Source organism: Anguilla rostrata, chromosome 5 (assembly GCF_018555375.3).
Source record: "Anguilla rostrata isolate EN2019 chromosome 5, ASM1855537v3, whole genome shotgun sequence".
NCBI lineage: Eukaryota > Metazoa > Chordata > Actinopteri > Anguilliformes > Anguillidae > Anguilla > Anguilla rostrata.
The window spans coordinates 20,369,479-20,387,685 of record NC_057937.1 but is presented as its reverse complement, the minus strand read 5'-3'; the positions used below and the strand labels follow the sequence as shown (position 1 = coordinate 20,387,685).

General features: G+C 40.2%; 1 protein-coding gene across 1 annotated transcript; it reads right to left on the bottom strand.

The window, feature by feature from the left end:
* Window positions 1-212: 212 nt before the first annotated feature.
* Window positions 213-12,880, bottom strand: LOC135254962 (synemin-like). Its single transcript, XM_064335596.1, has 4 exons — window positions 11,890-12,880; window positions 7,054-7,178; window positions 4,536-4,612; window positions 213-3,610 (listed from the first exon to the last, which is right to left on the bottom strand). The coding sequence occupies exons 1-4, from the start codon at window positions 12,688-12,690 to the stop codon at window positions 1,833-1,835; spliced, it is 2,781 nt and encodes a 926-aa protein (XP_064191666.1). The 5' UTR covers window positions 12,691-12,880; the 3' UTR covers window positions 213-1,832.
* Between the last annotated feature and the right edge of the window lie 5,327 nt (window positions 12,881-18,207).

The following is an 18,207-nucleotide window of genomic DNA, read 5'->3' as shown; positions in this document are numbered from 1 at the left end:
AGACTTCATAAACAGTGCTTTCTTTCCACCACACAAAATAACTTTGATTGATATAATTAAGGGGTATTGTTGGAATAGTAATTCCATTAATAATTCAAAGCCTGACAGTTGAATGTTGCAGAATATTGTCATCTCATTGCTCAGGTTGTTTTATCTAAATGCAAAAAAAAAAAAAAAAATGAATCAAGATGCTTTTAAGCATGACACAAGACTCACGCTGAATCAAAGGTTTTATTGAATTGATTTGTTTCATCCAGTACAATGGACAAAATGCAAAGCTGGAGCAAATAAAAGTACTTTAGTTTCTTTCCCATACTATGTTTTGATTATGTTTTGTTCTTATGGATGAAAAGCTAATCATGAGTAAAGCAAACTCTACTGAAACACTCTCACAATTCAGCCATACATTGAATAGTTGCACGTTGCATGTATTGCATCAAAGTAGATTTTTACATGCCACCTTTTATTTCTCAACCAATCTCCACCAGATAAGATATTTAACTATCTGCTTAAATTTTGCATCAATGTGCATCGGTGAAATGGCATTTCCCTTCCAAAATGGGCAAAAATAAGACCAGTTTATATATATCTGTATATAGGCTGGATATAATATTGTTCAATATTTTTACATTTCTCACAACAACTGTTAATATGTTAGTCCCTTGTACAAGTAAAATGTCAATTGCTTTTTATTATGTGTCATTTGATATGTAAGTTAATACATAAGCAAATAGCCTGTTACAATAAGAATAGACTTTACGCATATAGAAACCATAAATCAATCTATTACAAGTTAGTCATAAGAGCTCATTTAGCTTCAATACCTGTTCAGACTTAGTTTTTTAGCAGTGAGAGACTAAAGTTATGCAAGTACAAAAATATAGTTAAAGAGAACATAATGCCTCACAGCAAGAAACAAAGTGCTCCTTTGAAAAACTCATTCGAAAGTGCAATAAAACAGATATATGCTGTTCAAACAAAACAAAAATAAAAATTCATTGCAAAAATGCGCACTGCTCTATCTGAATCAGTGTGGCATAATGGGTAAGGAGTTGGTCTTGTCACGGGTTCGATTCCCCAGTAGGACACTGCCATTGTACCCTTGAGCAAGGTATTTAACCTGCATTGCTTCAGTATATATCGAGCTGTATAACTGGATACAATGTAAAATGCTATGTAAGTCACTGTGGATAAGAGAGTCTGCTAAATGCCTGTAATGTAATGTATCATTTTCACACAAAAGATTTTTGTTCAGCTAACAAACACATGGATTTTGGAATCTTTGATCAAACCATTAACAGCTCCATAATGATGATCTCTGTTACCGGTTGTTGCACATAAATGAACATGGAGGAAATGTAGTGCCTTTGCTGTAATTTTTTAATTGGGGGGTGGTTGGGGTGGAGAAGTGGGGAGAGCACAATTAAACACTAATTGCGCACCATGATTGCAGAGATCAAAATTGTACATAAAGGTATTCTACATCTTTTCATGAGTGATTTCAAAGAGGAGTCTGTTTGTAGGGTCAAATTCCACACCTTCTTAGAGCTGCTTTTCACACTTTCTCATACCATCTTCCTGATCTTCACCGCCGTTCAGCACTCCTCCCTTGTAGTTGCTTCCCAATCACTATCTTTCATCCAGAAGTGCAGGGGGGGAACTTCTATTTCAGTTAGTTAATGAATAAACAATTCAATTTCCTTTTCCAAACTGACTGAATTTGAAAATGGAATTGAACCCCCAACCCTAGCTTGCAGCTGTTACATACCCTTACCCATATCTCCATCAGTCATTGGGTCCTTCACATCACCATGCTTGCAGACCAAAGCATTTTAGGCCTGCTGATTCCCATCGGTTGCCGTTGCTGCCGTGGCTGCCGTGGCAACCTCACCGGCATCCATCTGGAAACTGAACGACTTATCAGAGGGCCCTAGCGTGATATGCTTCTCTGTTTTGCTGACCTTGGTCACCAATTCCTTGGTGTAGCTGCCTCCCTGTCCCTCAATGCCAATCCATGGAGTGTCTTCCTCTTCTTCCACGACCCTCACTGTGTATCCCCGTCTGGAGCTGACTGCTTGCTGAACGTCCTGGGCGTCCTTTTGATAGTACCTCTCATCTGACCAGTCATCCTCTCTTCCATATTGTTCATAGGATGGGAAGTCACCTCCTTCCTCAGGCTCTGATGCATATTCTTCAGGGGTGGAGACTACGTACTCTGTCCCTTGGATCTGGGTGTAGTACGAAGAGCCTCCAGTACCTTCTGGAAATGCTGCCAATTCAGCCTTCAGGTAGCCTCCAGCGGCTACGGAGGCCTTTGTTGTCTTGGTACTTCTCTCTGTGAGCTGGGAAGATTCAGGATCATCTTCCAGCTCTTGTATCTGGAAGTGCATGGAGGAAGGCTGGAAAGGTTTAGGTGCTGGCTTCTCTTCAGTCTCCTCATCACTGCGGTCCTCTGCTGGCTCTTCAATTATCTCCACATTGATTGACTTGTTTTCCAGGGTGGCACCCCCATCCTGGAGCCCCAGGCTGAGCAGGTTTTCAATCATATCACCTGTTGGGGTTCCCCTGATATCCTGAAGGGTGACTGTCTTCCCTCCATGGCTGAGGAGCTCCCCCAGTGCAGATTCATCTGACATGTCTAGTTCTTCCTCCACCTTTGACTGCAATATGATTTTGGTCTTAGTGGTCCCATCCTCCTCCTCCATCTTCTCCACGTGGTACGTGACCTTGGAGTCCGGAGATGACATTAGTTTGGTGTCCAGGCCCACAGGCTTCACCACTGTCTCAATTATATCTTCCATGGAGATTGAGTGTAACACCTTCTGCTCCTCCGGGAACATCTCCTCCCCTGTGTCTTCCTCATCCAAATTCCATTTAGTTCTTGTCTGTGACTTGTAGACAATGCCACCACCTTCTTGCTGCTTCCCATCATGATCGTCCCATGTTCCTGCTGTGAGGTTTTGAGAGCCCCCAACCTCTCCACTGCTGTGACTTGCTGTAACTTTGCTCGGGGTGCTTTCTGCTTTGAGTTCCGTTTCCTTCACCTTGACGACTTTAACATCCTGGACCTTCCTGTTGTCATCCTTCGTCACTGCATCACTGACCAGGCTCATCATTGGAGGTGACACCACCTTTACTGACTTTCTGCCAGCCTCCTCTATGTTTGATTTCACTCCCGGTGACCTTTGCAAGGAACCCACCCTGGATCTGTCTGAAGCACCAGCCTGCCGATCATGTGCCAAATCTTTGGCCATACTCTGGGAGGCTTCCTTGCTTCTCACCGTCGTCTCATGAACTGTAGTTTTCTTTTGGATGCCAATGCCCCTTTCCTCAGCTCCAGGTGCTGCAGAACTGGTGGCGGCTTGGTGTCTTGAAGCAACGGTAAAGGACAGCATGTCTCTTCTAGCCAGAGGACTTCGGTGATCTCTCCGTGAGGTGCTGCTCGTGATATTAGATCTTAGCTGGCTTGATGGAGATGAAGTTCTAAGGCTTGATGCTGGCTCCATGTACTGGGTGTTCAAAGCTGTGCTTCTGGCAGGATGCCTTTTTATATCTTGCCAGTTCACTGCTGACCCTTTCAGATAGTAGGAGGGTGCTGGTGCCTGAACATCTGAGAAAAGGTAGGGTATATTACTTGTAATATTAATTAAATAAGAAATATTTTCTCCATTTTGGAATGCTCAATTGTACTCACCAGCCATGCTCATTGCTGCAACCTCTGCTATCTATTTGAGAGTGATCAATATGCACATGCTCTCCTAAAAACATGCAATGTTAAGCCACTGCTTCTTTTCACACCACTGTCCCCAAGCTAAGCTTGCAGCAAGCAGACTGATGGTGCCCAACTGACTAGCAAAGCTCACTTGTGAGCTATGAGACATGGCCATACCAACCAACGGAATCCCTTCCTGTGGGTGATGCAACTGCTAATTATACATTGAGCAGTTTGGACTTGCTACCATACCGTGCACTGAAACAGTGCATTAACTGGACAAGTCACCCAACAGCCACATTAGCACCATGTTCTAAAGCTGTATTTTTTCTTCATTAAAAAGATTACTGGTGAATGTGTCAGGCCACAATTAGCATTGGCATGGTCACGATTCGACCGAAAACATGTTTTCAAAAGAAAAAGTTACTCAGAAATACAAAGGGAATGTCTATCAGTCATTAATTGAAACTTGCTAAATCTAGGCCTGCCATTAAAATAATTTATATTAAAATGAGGCCAAGTAACAACAAGCAATATTGGCTATCTTAGCTCACTCAAATTAAACGAGTTCTATTCCAAAGCAACACAACCCAGTATAATTATTTCATGTTACTTTTTCATTTTACCTTCTGAAGAGAATGTAGTCATTCAAACTTTATGGGTCACATGAAAGTGTCATGCCAATTATTTATAGTGGAAATAATCTGCAATTCAAGCAATTGTTCAAACATAGTGTAGTCATTTAATGTTTTTAAAAAGTGTAACAGCTGAATTGTAGATATTGCCATCCCAATATAGTTGAAGTTGTGTGTAATCTTACTACCTATTCTCCTGGATGCTCCTCTGGAATGCTGATCTGTCCAGACCAACACGTCTTTGCTTTCTCCTTCCAATAATGCCCTGGAAAAAAAGATGAGGCAATGGTTTCACATCAAAAAGCAAAAACAAGATGTGGGTTTTTTCCTCAGGCCAGATGTGTAATAACTGGTGATTTTTACATAATTTCAGAAAATCAATATCTGAACCACAGTGGTAAGGAGAATGGCCATATTACAAAGGGCCTTTGAAAAGCAGGTCAGAGATATAAGACTAGAACACCAGCAAATAAAAGATTGTTTTAAATGTAACAATATTTGCACTAACAAATTAAAATAGCAATGATTACAGCGTGTTTCATCTTATTTGGTTTAATGAAACATTCTCCCATCACTAACAGGTTAGTGAAGGATTATTTCTCTCTTCGCAACTGTTACATTTCATATTTCTAGCAGGCACAGCACATTGTCCTCTCCCCTAATGTTTTGCACATGCACAGTTTATGTTGTACTTCATTTCATCATTGGTGCACGGCAATGGTTGTAATATATTACTTTGTTGAACGTACAGTATACTTAAATAAAGTGCCGTAACATGAGTGAAAGTTAATTGTATCTTCCTCTCCACTGCTTAGCAAAAGTGCTTCAGACACAACTGACTAGCACAATTAAGAAGCAGCACCTCATCTGTCAACAACTAAATTAATTTCCTTGGATTGCGCCTTCATTCATGTAACACAAACATGAACCATTTTCATTAAAAGTTTATCACACAAAAGGTTATTCCTGGTTTTTAAATAAAATAAAGATCAGTCATTAATGAATCTGCCAATCAAGAATGACAATAATTTGAAGTGTATCCCCTCAGAAACAAAATTGAATATACTGAATGATGCAGACAATTTGTCAACCTGTTGCTAAACCTTCCAAGTTAAAAATACATTAAGTGATATTTTTAGGACAGATTTTTCTGTGTCTTGATTGGGTCCATTCTAGTCTACAAAGGAGTCAGTGTTCGGGCACTCAATGCCCAGTGGAATACTCAAGCACTCCTGCCAAGGAGTAGCGGCAAAGGATGTTCTGTTACCACAGTGATGTGTGACATCATAAAAAACATTCCAACATTCCAAGACCCACACAGCTTTACTGACTAGATGGGCTGGGGTGTACAGTGCTCTGGCCAGAATCCAGCACTGAGAATACAAACCACCTATAGACCAACTTGTCCAGCTCATTAATTACATCATTGTCTGCTGGTGTATTATCTAGAGTAATCCATTATGCAGTAGGTGCCAATATTGAAATGTGCTTTTACTACTCATCTTGATTCATATGCAGATGTTTGACATGAAGAATCACTTTTCAGAATTTACTGCTACCATAGTGCAGTACATGCAGGTAATTGCATGGAGTAACATTCCTAATTAATAAACATACTTAAAAATTCTTAAAAACACTTGAGCACAGACAAACAACATTCACACACAAATAATTATCACATAATACGTGCTAATTATATCAGGCAGTCTGTTATACACATTTATACACAAGTGTGTCCATTTGATAGTACAATAAGTATTTGGTGCAAACATTCAATTTTAGGCAATGGTAAGTAATTTTTAAATGAATTGGGCAGTACTTTGGGGTGACTGAAAGTTCTCCCTCTTTTACCACAGGCTAATTCATTTAATTTGGATTATAAGAGTTAATAGATGTTTGTGTTAAATATTGCATTAGAGGGAGGAAGATTGATATGCGCTGGCAAATAAAATTAATTAGTGTATAGTAGATTACATAGTACTGCTTGTTCCTAGACCACCAACCGGCAGTTACAAAACAAGACCTTGCGTTTAAATAAACAATGGTGCCTGAGTATCACCAAATCACACTGCAATACACCTTCAGATTCATTCAAAACAATAATTAGCCTGCTGACCATGATTTGGTGATGTCACATGTATGTATTAGGGCAAATACAGCAATGCTATAAACATTTAAAAATGAGCAAACAAAAGATGGCTTAACTACTGGCTTTTTGTTTCAAAGTCTAATCGTTTTCTAGTAAATCTCTAGTTCTGGGCAAACAGCCAAGATAACATTGCTATAATACATCACACATAAATCATTTCATAATTGACACATAGTACATGGACCAAACAACGTAGAATGATGAAATCGCAGCTCTTGTTGGTAGGACATTTCTGACTTCAGACTAAAGGACATACAGACAGAAATGCTCTTAAGTATCAAAACACATGGCAATAATGGTTTTCATTGGCAGCTACCCAGTGGAGCGTGTCAGAGAGGAGTGAAAGATGGTACAACAGCAGCTGCTCGGGTGTGAGCTGGATATGTACTTCTGCCGTAGATGAAGGCTGCACAACCCTGTTCCTGGAGATCTATCATCGTGCAGGCTTTCACTCCAGCCCTAACAAAGAGCAACAGCTAGAGATCTCATTGAGCTGCCAATTGGATTTCATGAGAGGATCTCTTATCTGTAAGCAGGTGACAGGATGGATCTCTCACCTGTAGGCAGCCACCTCCAGACTGAGCCCCGTCTTCACCTGCATCAGCTCCTGGTGATCTCTCAGTTTCTCAGCAATGTCAGTGACCAGGGCCTGCCGCTCTTCCTCCAGCTCCTCCATCATCACCTAGGGGGAGGAGAAAGGCAGGGCGGGGTGTTTATGGCGTGGCCGTTACTGCTGTAGCCACTACTAGGGGAAAGTTGGATTGATTTGGACTGAGTCACAGTGCAGGCAAGAATGGAAAAGCAAACTGACCCAAGTGAAAGCATACAGACTTAAATCTCAGAGAGACTCACTTGGATGAAATGGGATGAATAAAATAAAATAAATATATTGTGCTCTAGGTCAGTGTGTTTGAATTAAATCTATAAACTGAGATTTAAATCTTTTTTTCAAGGGAGCCTTGTCCAGTAGGTTGCAGGAACCTCTACTTTATAAATCTCTAACATATTTCTTTGACAGAACTATATGTATTATCATATAATTATATTTTTCTACCATTTGCAGTTTATCATGTAATGGGCATATTGCATAAAAATACTGCATAAGCATCAAACATTTATCTCTATAAAATTTATCTCTTCACACATCACACCTCATGTCACCAACTTAAATATTTATCACAATGTAAGGATTAGGACATTACATGATATTGTGACATTGAAGCTTTGTGGCTCATCTCATCCTTACTGGCTTGCAATACTGAATAGCATTACGATAAATGAGATATGAGGTCATGTTGACCCATTCAGCCTGTGAGACGCTACTGGCCAGCAGCATGCAGTCTTCCTCCAGCTCCAGTAATCATCTGGAGGCAGAGAGGCATTAGCTTAAGGGCATGGCCTTCCCTGCACCTGCTTCCGTCCCACTCCACAACACAGTACCAAGGGGCAATGCTGCCGTCAAACATTCTCATTTTGCAATAAACACTTTAAACTGTGAATGCAACTAGATTCCAGCCCCATTTTTTGGCATGTTGCTTCATGTCAGTCAGAGATCATTGTCATTTTTTCTGCATTTGCTGAAGGTGGGACAGCTGGTCAAGTCAAGGACAATAAAGTATCTATCCCCCTAGTTTCAGATCTTCATACAGAATTGATTCAAACAATGATATTCTATGATAATGATGATGATTGAGGTGTGACTAGCATAAATATACACACGTAGCCCTCACACTAGCAATGAAAGACAGCCATTTTGCATCAGTTGCACATCACATTTATTGAAGTTGAGAGGTTGGAATCGATTCAGGTTAAAACAGAAGACAATTAGAGTGCCATTCAGTCAGGACATAAAAGGGTACTCTCCTACTCTGCAATAAGTGTCCAGGAATCTTTCATAATCCCAGGACCTTCATTTAATGTCTCAGCCAAAAGACAATGTCAAAGAGAGCACAATGTCCCCATCAGTGCACTGTATTATTTTTCTTCTTGGTGCAGATAGAAAGCTATCCACCACTGGACCACCAGCACCATGTTTCCACAGCAGGGATCTGGCTATCCTGCGTTGGGAGTTTAAAAGCCTGGCCAAGCTTAACTTGGTCACAAGCCAGGGCAACAGTGGCACGTATGGTTGCTATTGCACGCTTAAGACTCACAGTTCCACAGTACTGACTTGCAGTAAATAGCTCTTTAGAGAATCGCTGACCTTTCCAAGGAAATCAATCAACGACCAACTCAGTGCTGCGATACTGCACTGTACTGCATTGTGTGTCTGGATGTGCTACTCTTCTGTTCCCTTGGGACTCCACCCCCTCCCCCCCCCACATTTTTTGTCGTAGCTTGTTAGCAGAAGGAAGATTGCTGGTTGGCTGAGAGCCCTTCTTGGATCAGGAAAGGTCTTGCTTACCACTCTGGTAAATTGAATGTGAGCCGGACGTGGTAAACAACATTAGAGGAGATGAAACTGTGTTGCTCTGCCTCAGCTGCTGTAATGTGTTGTAGCTGTGTGGGGAATTCACTGTCTCACCTGCTAAACCTCTCCTGGGCAGAAATGAAGCTTGACTGGCTCCAATTGACCTGGGTCACAGCACAGGCCTGAATACAAATACTAACTGACTCAGGTTGTGTCCATTGATTCAATTTTCAAAGATGTTAACCTACCAAACATATTTAGAATTTCATACAGTATATGTCATAAGGATAATCATACTGATAATACTAATAATACTGCGTAAGCATTGTATATTGTAAATTATCTACATCACGTTATGCACTTATGTCACCCTTATTAGTTAGATATACCAAGAAAAACAAAAATAAATGATTTGACCAGCAACACAACTGAATTTAGGGATCGAGCTGAGTTGGCCAAACTGTAAATGTTCTGTTGAGGTGACTGCATTGTTAGCAATGAACTCTGACCTGTGATGTCTGTACACAGGGAAGTTCCTGATGCTCTTGATTACAAGGAGCTAAACATTTGCTCATTTACTTGGACAGGGATCAACTCCCCACTGTGGAGTTAATGAAAGGACTAAGGAACCACACCAACAACAGCTAGTAGCTAACCGGATTAGCGTCAAACCATCATTAGCCTGGTTCTGTTCACAGTGATGAAGCACAGAATGGCGTAGTGTTCCAGACCAGAGCTGAATTACGTTTACCTTACACAACATCCCTAGAAACTTCCCAAAGAGTGCCAGGAAATTAATAAATGATTTCTGGCAACATAAATCACTCTTGAAAATCAGAGGTGTGGCCAATCTGGTAGAAGAACTTCATAGACATGCTGAATGTCTATTCGCCCCCTATGGACAAAGGTCATAAGGATTTGTGGACGATCCCAGTAAAGCGTTTTAAGAAGCTTGTGCAGTTACGTGCAGGCCTATCCTATCTGACAGCTTCTATGGGGCTTATCCAAGGCCTGCTTGAAGGGACATGCAGCCTGTCTGCCTCTTCCACAGGGGGGATATCATGGGTGTGATATTTCATGACTAATCAGGGAAAACTGAGGACGTGCCATAGAGCTGCTACACTCTTGGGTAGCTGGGCAGCTGAGCAGCTTATACCAAAAGAGACATGTTCAGCAACAGAGCCAAATGCTAGAGGCCTCAGAGGCAATTATGGTCTGAAAATAAGTATTTCCTGATAAAAGTAATACTGGCTTGTCGTCATTAGGTAGAAGTGGGAACTCCGCCCCCCTTCCCATTCTAGGATACTTCTTACTGTGAATAGCTGCTCAATATGCCACACTGCATGCTGCCCACAAACAGCTTCTAAATTTATATGAATCAATCTCAACAAAAATATATTTTCAACATACAAAAATGCCAAGTTACTCATGAATACAAAGCGCTGTCTACAAGTCATTAATTAAAACCTGCAAAATCTAGGCCTCCAATTAAAAGTATTGATATCAAAATGAGGCTAAATGACAACAAACAATATTGGCTATTTTAGCGCACACAAATTAAACAAGCTGTATTCCGAAACTATGCTACCCAATGTTTTCTAAATTATTTCATGTAACCTGACCCTGTGTTTTTTCATCTTACTATCTGAAGAGAATGTGGCCGTTCAAAGTTTATGAATCACCCATCCCTAGTCATCAAACAACATTATGTGGAGAATGCATTTCAGAAATATTAATTAATTTCCCAAAAAGATTATACAGCTGTAAAAGCAATAGTTCAATTTTTGGAAATTATTAGTTAGCTAGCTACTGGCTATAATAGCATGACGTGCACTTCCTTATATGTCCATTTTGCCTGTGCATCCGTGTATCGTGTAATTGCCTACTTTCAAGATCAGATGTTGTTTTTGGGAGATGTAGCTAAATGTCCAATGGAGAGACTTATTCATTGTGGTACTGGAGAATTTGTGATGTAATTGGCAGGAAAAAGGAGAAAAGGAGGGGAAAACCCCAACTAAGACTTTATTGTGGGGACGTGTGAAGTTGTATCTGAATACTGTGTGTGTACGTGAGGTCAGAAGGTACATTAGTTCTTAATGGCTGAGAGTCTGTGGTCATTTCTGTAGGAAACCTTGAAAAGTGCCAAACTCTCGTTCCTGTATGGGTATGGGGCATAACCTGTCAGGATAACTCGGCGAATGACATACCTGTCATTCCAACTGCCAATTTTTTTTTGAAAAACTAAATATAAGCTTTGCGAGTTTTAAAAATGTTTTTAAAAAGCACGCATTTACTAAGTATACATAATTAATGCGTGAACCATAAAAAAGACATAAACATTTACAGCATGGGCGTCCGTTCTTATCGGAAAAGGGCCCGAGTGGCTGCAGGGTTTTACTTTAATCCATTATGAAGACAACCGATTCTACTTAAGGCCTTGATTGAAGACCATGATTAGTTAATTAGTTGAATCAGGTGTGGCAGTGCTGAGTTAAAACAAAAAACCTGCACCCACATCAGCCCTTTTTCAAATAAGATTGGACAATCCTTATTAAAAGGAATATTAGAAAACGTGCTCTCGATATTCTATCAGTGAAAATGCTTGGATATAACCTTCCGTTCTATGGGATATTCCATAAAGTGTAACATTCTAGCAACAGAAATAAATAGAACGCAGGAAGCGGAAAACTGAGTAGTGCACTGTAGGTTACGTCATGCGGAAACATTCGGCTCGAACAGCTTCAGACAGTGGGTGTGGCGCTGAAAGAGCTGGGCAGTGTCCTGTGTGTGGGAACTGCTGCATATGTATACTATATTAATAAGTATCTTGATTTTCACGAAAGAATGACACCAGAGCAATACAAATATCAAATCTTCTTATTTAAGACAAAAGGTGGTAACCGCTACAAAGCTATTTCGAGGGTGCGCAGCACGTTTCATTGGTTTTAAGCAGACGAAGCGATGGGGTAGAATACACACTTACCTGATACTGATTTAGCTCCATATGGCAACTATCTTGCATGTTCATAATTTGCTCCTCGAGGTGTGCATGCAACTGGTTTTGTTTCTCAGCTTCCAAATTAAGTTTCTTCAGCTCTGCGGCGTACTGCATGTTTTGCCGGTGGAGATCCTCTAACTTCGCCTCGTCTGCTCTGATGGACTCTTCCAAGTCCTCGATTTTCCTCTGGTACATCTCAAAACTCTCCGTCCAACTGTCGGACAGGGTTTGCGCGTATTCCTCGATTTCCTCCGTGGTGAGTGCTCTAGGAGCCTGGTAATTTTGACGGGCGAAGACGGGCATTGCCCTGGAATAGACTTGATTTCTGACATGGACAATTTCTTGCCGTTGGGCATCTTCCAGGCTCTTGCATTCGTTCTCAAGCTGGAAGAGCCGCTCCTCCAAGGCTTGGTTCGTCCTTAGGGTTTGGTGCAGGTGCTTCTCACAACCTTTTACCTCCACCTCGATGTTTCTGCACTCCCCTGATTCATTATTACACATTTCTTGGACCATCTGGAGCTCGCGCCACAGCTTCTCCCGTTCCATCTCCGCTCTGGACTTCTCAAAGGCCAACTGGTTCACCATTCTCCTGAGTTCACGCAGTTCCACCATATGCTGGTTTTCCCATTCCACCGTCTTTTCCTGTCGAACGACGTTGATCTCCTTTGCAAGGAACGCATTTTCTTGCTCCAACTGATTCACTCTGGACAAGTACTGACCTAGTCTCTCATTCAGCTCCTGCAGCTGAAGCTTTTCGTTTTCAAAGGTTCTTCTAAACTGGAACATTTTTGGAAGTATCACTTTATTAAAACAGCCAAGAAAAAAACTATACACGTTTTGTAGTACTTCTTAAGAGGCAGAATTCTATTAACGTTTCCCTGGTTACCATGTGTGGGGACCGCCCGCTTGCACAGAGAGTGATGCGAGCGAGCAGTGGTTGCTCTGTCAAGTGCGCCGCAGACGGTGTGGCGGGAGGCGGGGTCATGACATCACCAGATAGCGCACACATTCAGTATTGTCAGTACCAAAATAGGGATTCGAAAACGTCCTTAGCTTTTTTGAAGAAACGGCGCTCCCAAGTGGTAAGCGATAGTAAATGCAGCTAATTAACAGTTACCCAGTTTTGGACAAACGTATGTGAGTAATTCAAGCAACAATTTGTGAAGAATGCCGTGACTAGATAATCGTACAACGTTGCGCTATTTGTAGTATCGATGACCTTACTTAAAAGCTTGCAATATTTAATTTAATAAATATTCAGACTCTTCTAATCCCTAGAGTGTTGTGCTCACTCAACAAGCATGGGTTGCACTAAGCAGCTGACTGAGGACTTGATAATAAAGATAACTATCTCTTATAACGCAGAAAAAGCTAAAATGAAGTTATCAGAATGCTTCCAGCTTGGAATTTCCACTGTCAGAAACATGATCAAGAAATTGAAACTAAGTGGAACTGTTGAAGTCAAGGCAAGATCAGAAAGACTGAGAAAAAAGTTCGGTTAGTACTGCGCATAGACTAATCATGTTTGCAAATCAAAACCCACATATCACTACAAGGGACCTGTGGAAAAGTTAATCTGACACCAGAGTAGTAGGTGCACTGTGCAGCATTGCTTACACATGAATGATCTGCACGAGAGTTGTCAGAACTTAGGAAACCTTTCCTAAAAAAAAAAAAGTCCTTTCACAAAAGTCTGACATACAATACAACACTTAGATAAGCCTGAGACTTTTTGGAACCAAGTGCTGTGGACTGTTGCAACAATAATTAACGCTTTGACCACAACTACCAAGGATACCTTTTAGGAGAAAAACAGGGCAAGCATTTGAACAAAAGAACACCTTGCCAACTGTTAAGCATGGGGGTGGATCTATTATGGTTTGTGGTTGTGTGGCAGCCAGTGGCTCAGGAAATGTTGTGCAGGTGGAAGGAAGAGTGGATTTAACTAAACAACAACAAATCCTGGAAGTTAATGTCCTGGAGTCAGTTAAGAAATTGAAGCTGAAAAGGAGTTTGATATTTCAACAATACAATGATCCAAACTATACCTCAAAATCAACCACAAACTACTTAAATGAAAATGATTTTTCAATAAAACTGAAAATTTGTGGGGAGATTCCAAACATGCAGTGCATGCAAGACCTATTTTAAGAATATTTCTGGACTAGAAGGGTTCTGCAAGGAAGAGTGAGGGAAAAATTCCTAAAGCAAGAATAGAAAGGCTGTTAGCTGGCTAACAGAAACATTTGGCAGCTTTGATTGTTCTGCCAAAGGAGGTGATACTAAGCACTGACTGACAGGATTTTTAAATAATGTTTTTAAAGTCTTTATTCAGTGGGGAATACTGAAGGAGGCCGAGGAGGTCTGTTGTCAATGGGGCCTTCTCTTTTTGACGAGAAGCTTTCCTCTCATGTGGTGGTGTGAAATCGGCCTTGTGCTTCCTGTAGTCTACAGGAGTGTGCCATCTAGGGTCAAGGGTATGCAGGTGTTCATTTCAACCAAGCACTACACAAGCTGATTCCACTTATTAGCTCTCCTTCCCTGGTTGATTATCCACTGTATAGTGACACAGTTATAGGTGTATAGGTGCTGTGCTTAGTAGAAAAGGAAATCAGCTTACACTTTGCCCTCAATGGAACCAGTTTGACACCACTGCCCTAATCACACAAGAGGAAAACATAGTAAGCCTAAAAGTGCTTAGTATCGCCTCCTTTGGCAGAAATCACAGCTCCCAAATATTTCCTGTAGCCAGGTGTCTTTCTATTCTTACTCCAATATTCCCCTCTGGGTAAAGAGTTAGAAGAATTTCTTAAACACTGGCTCATTGTGTCCACGGACCCCCACCTCCCACATATATTCTCTGATCCTCCTCAAATAAAGGCCTCCCAATATTAGGCAATTGGTTTTTAGATCTGACTTGATCCCTGCGAAACCCCATACTTTTTCGGATGACATCTGAAAGGGTAATTAATAGGTTCGGGCGGTGCACCCAGTGCAACTTCACAGCAAGATGGACACCATTCAGCCTCCCCTCCACAGGGAACGCTCCACAGGGACACTACTACCTGTTCCACTAAAAACGTTGTTTATCAGATAGTGTCCCTTTGAGAAGCGTATGTAGTCAAGCCCACCTGGGCAATCAAAACTCGTATAGCAGAACACAGGAGCATGGATGAAAGGACCCTGGTGGCCATGCATATTCAGGAGCACAACACTATTCTTAGTTCTTTGAGATATGTGGGGATTTAACAGGTGAAATATTATCAGTGTGTATATTATCATCCTCAAATGGGGATTATTGTTGATACATAAACTGAACACACTGACACAACAAGATCTTAATCAAGATTTTATTCTGTCATTTTTTAAACTAATGGGTGCACCTTTGACTTTTATACAGAATAGTTATTTTTGACTAGACTTGTCTACTTATGAGACTGACTGGTTATGATATACCTGAATATACCTCTCTGGTCTGAAAATGTTGCCTTTTGTGAGACGTATTCTTGACTGTTATTTTTATCGTGCCAATGTCTACATGTATGTCGTGTTTAAGGTAAGTAAAGTTGTGGGCCCTCGTGAAGTTGCATGTGATGTAATATTTATATGTGGAAGAAGTTTACTGTATTGACCCAACAAAGATCCAGTTTGAATTGAAACGTGGTCTGTCTACTAGTAAATAGTGAAACTAGTTCTGTGTGCAGGCTTTTTCTTCATGCTTTATTTTTTGTTACCCAGCACCTGTTTGGATGTGCGTGCATAATAATTTCATCCAAAGGTTTATTTTGATCTCATCTGTCAATAAAACTGCTCTAGAACTCTTCCGGCTGAGCACTGTATTTTTAGACTAATTCTAATCTGCCCTTTCGATTCTTGCCGCTGATGAGAGGTTTGCATCTTGCAGTGTAGCCTCTATAATTTTGCTCTTTACATCTTCTGTGTATAGTGATATTTTTTATAACACAAAAACAGCTGTTCATGTAAAATGGTAAAACATATATGTATATACCTAGAAATAAAAGCTGTTTTTCTGTATGCCTCAGTATAGCACTGTGTGCATGTATGCATTGTCGGATTAGACTTGTTTAATTGCACTTGTGTGCCCACTGCTATTATAGCAATGCAGTTCTTAGAACAACTTCGAATTGCCTGGGATTGAACATAGGATCTTTAGCATGCAAGTTAAATTACACTATGGAAAAATACTAGAATATCATAACAGTAGATTATATTGCAATATTTTGTTTGAAACTCCCAAGTTGGCAAGTGATATATATCATTTCCCCCAAAATAGTGTAGTGCAATAGCATGGGAGCTGGGAAAATGTCTGGTGGATTCTTACCTGGTGGGAAACTTAAACTGCTTCAGTATAAATTGATTGCACATAAACATGCAATCTGTGCTGGATGTTTATTAAATGCCTAAATGTAATGTAAATGAAAACATACCCTCCATCAAACACTCAGTGAACGCTCCATCATGTATAGCACCTCTTTCTGAATATTTGAGTCACATGATACCTCTCAAGCCCCCTTGTAGGAAAAGACAGTCATCAACACATGAAATCATGTATGCACACTGTCATACAGCATAACATACTATCTAGCTAAGAGAAAAAGCAAACCCAAAGGCATATAGTCAAATGCTTATGTCCTCAAAATCACGAGACCCATTTAAACACTGCTGTAGTCCTACTCCACATTTAATTGGCCCTGTCTTTTGTGGTTTTCAGATTTAGATGTGGGCACAAAGAAGTTCCCATTGTGTAGTGCAATAGCATGGGAGCTTGGAAAATGTCTGGTGGATTCTTAGCTGGTGGTAAACCTAAACTGCTTCAGTATAAATTGATTGCACGTAAACATGCAATCTGTGTTGGGTGTTTGTTAAATGCCTAAATGTCATGTAAATGAAAACATATCCTCTATCAAACACTAAGTCAATGCGCCATCATGCATAGCACCTCTTTCTGAATCTTTAAACGTGCCCCCGTTCAAACACCGCTGTAGACGTTTAATTGACCCTTTCTTTTGTGGTTTTAAGTTTTAGAAGTGGGCAAAAATAAGTGCCCATTGAGTATCTCATGCATGGATATAAGGTACAGTACACGATTCTAACTTGTAATATTATATAAAATCGACAACCAATGCATAGAAGTACATTTCGGTGGTAACTGCAGTGATTTCTTTTCATTTTCCTACTGTGTCTTACTACAGACCGTTGGTGCAGGATTATTTTTTAAACAATAAAGGCTCCAGTCTTCTCTCTATCTTTAACTTGTATGTGTATGATACGAAAGTAGTCTGCTTGTGGTTTTAAGGGTTTCTGTCACTACGTGTGGCAAAAGAGGAATTTCAGCCAACACAAAGGAAATCAATAAAATAAAGCTTGAGATGGTGACAAAAGTTGCATACAGATTTTTTTATTTATTTAACTTAAATCTTGTAACTTTTAACTACTAGAAAAAGCAAGAAAAAGAGAAACTAAAATTCTCTTCTGCCTCAGCCATTCAAAATAGACAGTTTATTTTTCCCCATAATGTAAAGAATTCAGAATATATTGATAACAGGAATAAATTCTTACAACAGAATATACAAAAACATTTGAAATCTTCTCAATCTACTGAATCATTTTAATATAAACACAGGAATTTGTATGAATAATTTACACACAGCAAATGCTTGGTAACAAATTGGCCATTTTAAACAAGAAAAAAGAAAAGACAAAAAACTTAAATGTCAGCTCTATAATAATGCTTTCCAGTGGTAAAAATTGAGGCAAATGATACGATTTTCAGATTGGAAATATTGAAACACTCAACAAAATCTCAAACCTGCAACTGGCATATTAAGCAAATTATGTAGATCAAGGTAATCAATACATTTGACATGCTAGAGGAGTGTTGTTGAGGAAATTTCTTTGGAAAACTAGGTCTGAACTATTAATGAACTTTTATCTAAGGTATTTACTGTACAGTTTAGGAGTAGAGTTAAGTTTAAGACAACATTTTTGCATGGGATTTGTTTAAATCAAAATAATGAACAATTGCTGTACCTGTACCTCATACATTGCACTGCCAAGACTGAGCTACAGTTCATGTGAGTGTAACTCCAGAGTAACAGCAAAGCTAAGAGGGAAAAGCAAGAAATAAACCACACTGAAATGAATAGGACCATTCTTTCCCTGTCCTCTTCGCTTATGAGGGGGGCAGCAGCCCACCCAGAGAGCTGATAAGAGCTCAGCTTCACTTTTGGAAGAATGGATAGACTTTTCATTCTTTAATAAATCAGACAGCCTTGAATTGTG